This window comes from Simochromis diagramma, unplaced genomic scaffold, assembly GCF_900408965.1.
Source record: "Simochromis diagramma unplaced genomic scaffold, fSimDia1.1 OVJJ01000433.1, whole genome shotgun sequence".
NCBI lineage: Eukaryota > Metazoa > Chordata > Actinopteri > Cichliformes > Cichlidae > Simochromis > Simochromis diagramma.
This window is the reverse complement of record NW_024387031.1, coordinates 81,476-89,316: the sequence shown is the minus strand read 5'-3', so window position 1 is coordinate 89,316 and position 7,841 is coordinate 81,476. Positions and strand designations below refer to the sequence as shown.

At 39.7% G+C, this 7,841-nt stretch overlaps 1 protein-coding gene across 1 annotated transcript; it reads left to right on the top strand.

Moving 5' to 3' along the window:
- Window positions 1–4,371: 4,371 nt before the first annotated feature.
- Window positions 4,372–7,626, top strand: LOC120740579 (tripartite motif-containing protein 16-like). The gene has a single exon (XM_040043038.1). It carries the CDS (start codon window positions 4,372–4,374, stop codon window positions 6,064–6,066), a length of 1,695 nt encoding a protein of 564 aa, XP_039898972.1. The 3' UTR covers window positions 6,067–7,626.
- Window positions 7,627–7,841: the final 215 nt, after the last annotated feature.

The window sequence follows — 7,841 nt, the reverse complement described above, 5'->3', positions numbered from 1 at the left end:
CCACCAAGATTGGAACAGCAGCCCCTTGCACCAGGTGTAGAAAGTGCGCCTACAAAAACCACTCTAATGTGGTTAGCACATCCTGCTGCTAATGAGGATGCACACAGAAGCTCTCACACACTGGAATATAAATTTTGATCATTTCAGTGGTTATTTGGTCATTAAATGGCTTTTCTGGCCACTAAAACACCATGTGTGATTTTTTTTTTTTTTGGCCATTCATTCCCCCCAAAAAATGATACTAACCTACAATGATGATTAAAAATATATTAGGTTTCATCATACATATGCTGAATTTATTTGCTACTCTCCCCCAAAATGTAGTAATAATACGTAATCTGACTGGTATTCAAAGCGTATAATTTTTGAATTTGAATTATATTTTGGTTTTCATTACTAGGAGCGGTGCTAATTTAAAAAAATTAAGTCAATGAAAGTAGAAAAATGTTTTAATATATATGAATTTTATAGCATTTTGTAAACATAAACAGGGGGTGGCCAAAATAATACTTGAACTCCCAGTCCTGTATTGTGTTCACGAAGGAACTGAGGCTCAGAGTCTGTCCAGAATCAGGACTGATGACTCTTGTCTGTACCTGTGTGAGGTGGATCAATGTCATGGCTTTGGCAGATTTATCTTAGTGACACTGGTAACTGGATCAGGTCATTAAGTAAAATTTTAAACTCCTTCAGTTCTACATGACTTTCTTTTCAGATAAATAATAATCTGCTTGGAAATGTGTGTGAAAATAATTTTAGTGCTTATTAGTGATTTTAAATACTTGTTTAAGATGTGTTTGTGTCTCTGCAGCAGGGAGAGAAAACCTGAGACATCAAACACAGAGAGTGGAGGAAGGATCGGCCTCTACTGTGGACTGACAGCAGCTCTGCTGCAGATGGTCGATATCACTTTAAATAGAACACGTGTTTGAGTAGAGGCATAAAAAACACAATCACAATAGCACATGAAATATAGCCATCCCAAATCCACTCAGTTGTGTGGATGTGCAGAAACAAATTAAGAGCAATTAGAGAAAGAATAGAGAGTCTTCAGAGCCTCTTCTTCTCCATGCACCTTGAAACTATAAGTGAAGTTGTGGTAGAAGTTTTTTTTTTCTGATTTGTTTCTGTTGCCGTGTTTCCATTTATAAAGCTATTGGTTTATTATTACTTACATTGCAGTAATATTTCTGCTGTCTGCCAGTTTTTGACTCCTCTGATGAAGCTGCAGTGTTTGTGGTCTGCTTTGATCCACAGTGATCTGCTTCTTTATTGTCTGATCTCATAAAAACTGTCAGACTGCAGCTGTGAGTTCAGACCTTCAGGATTCATTTGCAGCTTTAATTCTTACACACTATAGATTAATCTTGTTATTGTTAACCTGAAACTCTGCTGCATTCACTGATTTTAATCCTGTGTCTTGCAGCGCGCTGATATTTTCTGTCTGATAATAATTGCTATCCTGTAAATGTGAATCAGCCTGAAATGAAATCAGTGAGTTGTTAACACTTGTGTTGTTTTATTGCACTTTTTCTATAATGAAATCTTCACCTGGCTGCAGGTTTACAGCTGTGTGTGTTTCTGCACCATCGGGATCTTTATGAAATGACCCAAAGACCTCTGACTGGTTCCAGTAACCTGATAGATTTTTGGTTTCTGTTTATTTCTACTTTTGTCTTTCTGATTGAGTCCAGTCTAAACTCCAACATTCACTCATGTTTTTAATGATGTGCAACTATGAATAAATTCAAATGTTTCCTGTTTGCTCTGCATCTTTTTAAACAAACGTTTTAGTTTGTGTTTCCACCTTCAGCCTCTTTGTTCTTTCTTCCAGCTGAGATGGATTTAAGGTGGAAATGAGACAATCGGTTCATGAGCTGCCAGGACGTCAAATATCAGTGGACTGCTGTGCAGTTTATTTATTGTGTTTGACTTTATCGCCTCCATGTGGGCATTTATGGGAATCAGTCAAGTGGTGAAGTTGAATGATTGTTAAATAAATGGCAGCTTTAATAATGGACAGCAGGGTGATTGCCAGTCAGCTGCCAGTCACACATGTAGAGCCTTGTAATTAATATCAATGTAATATGTAAATGTAATCAACCCTTTTCACATTTGCAAACCTCATTCCAACTGGATAACCAGACAATGTTACCGTCCAAAGCAACGTAAATAGTCAGTTGACCCATTGTAGTGTCTAAGAATATTGGAGCCTTCAGGTATCAAACCTGAGGCTCAGTCATTAAAGATGTTAAAGAACCATTTGTGACAAAGCAGAAACGATGAAACATTCTTTCACTCTGTTAATCACACAGAGGCAGTCCAACAAATCCTGCAGCACTTAAAGGATTTTATTCAGCACAGATGCTGGAAAATCACCCTCCACTCCATCAACCTGTACACGAAGCAACTGGTAACAGAGATGTTTTATATTAAAGTTTCTACTTCATACAAACCCTCCTTTATTATGCAGACTCAGCACAGAGTCATGAGTGGAGAATAGATCTGTAGTCCGTCACATCAAAGTAGTGTCACCATCCTGTTCAGCCATGTTTACAATGAATCCTCTAAAATGCTGCAATTCATATCAGTGGGCTCTGTTTATCCACTGGTGGGCCCATTTTACATGCGCTCTTTAAATGACTGTAACTCCGTCATTGTGTATGTTAGAGATATAATATGAAAGGTTTTGAAAAGAAGAAAAGCTGCACTTTACGGAGATATTTCGTGTATTATAGTAGCACAAACTGTTCACAAGCTACTGCTGTCTGAAAAAAGAAAAGTCAATTCCTCTTAGGTGTTACCATGAGTGATTTGCACCACTGTAGCTCCTCGACCAGTTGGGCAAGAGAGACATTTCAGACGGTTACTGGAAGAGGAGAAGATGTGCTTTACGAAACTTTACGGTGCATCATTAGAAAGCACGACTAACAATGGTCCAATCACAACTAAGAATTGATGACGCACGGAGCAGAGACGCAGGTGTGGAGAAGTGGCAATGCCCCCCAAAAAGGCCTGGAGATTTAAAAACCTGAGTGGCCCAGGCTAAAAAACGTTTTTGTACATATTTATTGTAATTCATATTTAACGTTGATGTCATGTTACATTTTGTTCCTGCCGAATATCATTTTTGACTTAACTAAATATCTGAAAAAACAGAGTCCGTTTATTTCCACTTTAAGCTGTTGTTCCACAATACAACAATGTAAAATGACTGTCAGATATTGAAAGTGGAGTTTATTCTGACAAAAGGGCAAAAACATGCACTTATAGTATGATTTCTGACCCTTTTACAGTCAAAATAACCAAATAAGGCAGTCTGTATAATACTTGGTCAGTAAAGGGTTAATATTGACTGGTTCACACATACCTGTATTTAGCCACGTCCCTGCTCAAGATGATTGTAGAAGTTGTGATCATCTCGACCGCAATAACAGAAAAAAACTTTTAAAGAAGGATCAGAGTTTCTTTTTATTATTTCTGTCAAACATTTATTACATTTTTGTGGAGATGAATGTGTTTGAAAAACCTTTATTTAATTTGTTTACTGACTCATATACCAACTACTACACCTGCTGCACCCTCTCACCTCTGATGGTGTTTGAGGGAGAGAAACAACTGAAATGAACATAAACTTAAATGCAACATAAGCATCATGTCAGTGGCTGCCTTATCTGTCTGTTTAGGATCATTATCCTCCTGCATTGACTGAAACTGAAGGACTGTTTGTTAACTTCGGTGAGAACTCTGACATTTCTAAACTGAAGTTTCTTTATATAGAAGAAAGTGTTAACAAGCTTAAAAGTTGATGTGAGCAGTAAATAAAAAGGGTTAAACAAACAGTATCGCTCTCAAACTGCTCCTCTTCCTGGAGTGAAGCACAGCCTGATAACCCTCCCTCTTCTTCCTGCTCTTAAACACAGCACCTCCTCTCTGACCACGTGTTTCCTCGTTCCCTCCCCTTCAGATCTGCACTTTGAAGATGGGTGTAACCAACATGTGGTGATGTGTAAGAGCTGACAGGCTCCATTCACTGCAGAAACATGTTGTTTAAATATGTTTATATTGTCTATCCTGTAAAATTGTCAGATGTCTATTCATATTAATGTACAGAATTCACCTGCTTGCTGCTACTACTGCACATTCACCCAATGTATATACTATATATATATATATAAATTTTCTTCCTCCCCCCCCATTTTTGCACATGTCGAGGAGCGTGTCAGGCTACATTTCACTGTGTGTTATACTTGTATAACTATGCATGTGACAAATAAAGAACCTTGAACCTTGAACCTTGAGATCAGAGCTCAGACTAGTTTCAGTTATAAGGAAGAGAAACTCACACAGTCACTGACACTGAGAGGAGAAATGGCACAGAAAGGAGTTCAGCTGGACCGAGAAACCTTCTCTTGTTCCATCTGTTTGGATCTACTGAAGGATCCGGTGACTACAGCCTGTGGACACAGCTACTGTAGGAACTGTATTAAAGGTTTCTGGGATGAAGAGGACAGGAAGGGAATCCACAGCTGCCCTCAGTGCAGGAAGACTTTCATACCGAGGCCTGTCCTGGAGAAAAACACCATGTTAGCAGCTTTAGTGGAGCAGCTGAAGAAGACTGGACTCCAAGCTGCTCCAGCTGATCACTGCTATGCTGGACCTGAAGATGTGGCCTGTGATGTCTGCACTGGGAGGAAGCTGAAAGCCATCAAGTCCTGTTTAGTCTGTTTAATTTCTTACTGTGAGAAACATCTCCAACCTCACTATGATGCAGCTCCATTAAAGAAACACAAGCTGGTGGCCCCCTCCAAGAAGCTCCAGGACAACATCTGCTCTCGTCATGATGAGGTGATGAAGATTTTCTGTCGTACTGATCAGCAGAGTATCTGTTATCTCTGCACAGTGGATGAACATAAAGGCCATGAAACAGTCCCAGCTGCAGCAGAAAGGACTGAGAAGCAGAAGGAGCTCGAGGTGAGACGACTAAACATCCAGCAGAGAATCCAGGAGCGAGAGAAAGATGTGAAGCTGCTTCAACAGGAGGTGGAGGCCATCAATGGCTCTGCTGATAAAGCAGTGGAGGACAGTGAGAAGATGTTCACTGAGCTGATCCGTCTCCTCCAGAAAAGAAGCTCTGATGTGAAGCAGCAGGTCAGATCCCAGCAGGAAACTGAAGTGAGTCGAGTCAAAGGGCTTCAGGAGAAGCTGGAGCAGGAGATCGCTGAGCTGAAGAGGAAAGACGGCGAGCTGGAGCAGCTCTCACACACAGAGGATCACAACCAGTTTCTACACAACTACCCCTCACTGTCAGCACTCAGTGAGTCTACACACTCATCCAGCATCAATATTCGTCCTCTGAGCTACTTTGAGGATGTGACAGCAACTGTGTCAGAGACCAGAGATAAACTACAGGACATTCTGAGAGAGGAATGGACAAACATCTCACTGACAGTCACTGAAGAGGATGTTTTACTGTCACCAGCAGAGCCAAAGACCAGAGCTGGATTCTTAAAATATTCACATGAAATCACACTGGATCCAAACACAGCAAACACACATCTGTTATTATCTGAAGGGAACAGAAAAGCAACATTTATGGACCAACAACAGTCTTATTCTGATCATCCAGACAGATTCACTGGACGGTATCAGGTCCTGAGTAGAGAGAGTCTGACTGGACGTTGTTACTGGGAGGTGGAGTGGAGAGGGAGAGTTCGTGTAGCAGTCGCATACAAGAATATCAGCAGAGCAGGGAGAGTGAATGAATGTTTATTTGGAAACAATGACAAATCTTGGGCATTATATTGTGACACAAACAGATATATATTTCTGCACAACAATGTCCAAACTCTCCTCTCAGGTCCTCGGTCCTCCAGAGTAGGAGTGTACCTGGATCACAGAGCAGGTATTCTGTCTTTCTACAGCGTCTCTGAAACCATGACTCTCCTCCACAGAGTCCAGACCACATTCACTCAGCCGCTCTATGCTGGACTTTTTCTTCGGTTTAATGCTGGACTTTGGCTTTATGGAGATGGATCCACTGCAGAGTTGATTAAAGTCAAATAGAGAAGACAGGTTCATGTTGATCCCTGACCATTATATGTACTTGTGTAGTTTCTAAATGAGGCTTTACATTTTACAAGCTGAGAAGTTCAGTGGTCCATTGATGTGTGAAAATAATATTGCACTGATTCAAACTGTACTTACATTTATATACCTTACATCAATATAAATCTGAATTTGTTCTTATGGCTGATAATCATGTGAGTTTAAATGATACTACTCTTCATATTCAGCATGTTTGAAATCTGTCATCAGTCTGGTTAGTGGTTTTATTCTGTAGTTGCTGTAGTGGGTTGTCAAATGCAACAATATATTGGAGCTGCAGTGATTCATCAGTTAGTCAACGATTAGAGAATTGATTGTTTTATCATTATTTTAGTCACATTTAAAGCTGGTTCCAGTTTCTGAAATGTGAAGATTGTTGATTTTCTTGATCATATATGACTGTAAACTTTATGTCTTTGAGGTTTGAACTTTTAAAATGTAACGAAAAAATTAAATACTTAATGTTTGACATTTAATATTATTTTTCATATGAAAACTTTGATCACACTCGATCGTTTATCCATTGAAATATAAACACTAAATGATTCAGGCCTATATATTGTGGAGGATAGACATGTTTCTTTGCCCTGAGCTGTGTCTGGCAGGCAGAGCGTCTCCACAAATCTGATGCTTCTGATTTGGAGAAAATGAGCTGAGGGAGACACCTGGTGGACAAACACAGAAATGACAGGAAGAAAGACTAAGGTGCAGAGTGGAGACAAACAGCTGGAAATACTTGTTGGAAAGGATTGTCATGCTTCAGAAAAACACACAGCACACACTCTAACTGTCCTTTATTTGCACTGAAGGAGACACGTGAAGAAACCAAATCACACAATAATGAAGTGAACACATTTATAGTCAGCGTTCAAGATGATGGATAGAAATGAAAATCATGGAGCATTTATGCATTTTTACATCTGTGTCACAGAAACTGTTCAGCTATTCTCCATTTATTAGTCTATTTATCAGGAACCTCTGTTGAGTTTATATGTAAAGGATTTTTCTTCTATCACTGAACCTTTTAAGGGTTTTCTCATAGTAGTTTTGGGGAGTTTTTAATTAGATTTACAGCTTCAGAATAACTTTGTGATGTCAGATTAGAAAGTCTCTGTCCAACCCTGGTGTTTGATCAGATGTTTGATCCCTCCAGGGATCCCTTCCGTGGACTCTGTATCTCCTGAATTAGATAACTCCGCTACTGTGTGTTTGTATCTGAACTCTAAAGACATTATTCAGATATTTTTTGTACTGGAATTGAGTTAGAATTTTACTGATGTATGGTTCGTTGTAAAAAGTGGATCTACCAACAGTTTATTTCTTTGAACAAAGGTTCTTTACACTAAAGTGAGGCAGGAGATGTGCTTCCAAGATTTATTAGTCAGACAGAGAAAGCAACTTTAACAAAAAACAAAACTACAAATTCAACCATACAGGGAAGAGGAGTTCAGGACTGAGGCTTACCAGCAGGTGAGAATGGTCAATATAAGGGGAAGGCGGCTCCATCAAACAAATAAATAAAAAAAAAAATAGATCAACTCAGGCGCTTTTGAACGTGCACTCAATCGTGAAGGGAATCTGGTCCTGGATCAGTCCGGGGTGCTACTGAAACAGGGAAGAATTATTAGATGATGTTTGCCGGCTGACAAAAGCAGCATTCACTGACACCACAACCCTGAACCCGCTGCTCCTCCCCTGCAGCCACAAATCACACCCCGCCACAAATACCTCAA

Bases quoted from the DNA above. Each gene is read 5' to 3' on its own strand.
- LOC120740579 (XM_040043038.1), top strand. From the start codon at position 4,372: ATGGCACAGAAAGGAGTTCAGCTGGACCGAGAAACCTTCTCTTGTTCC.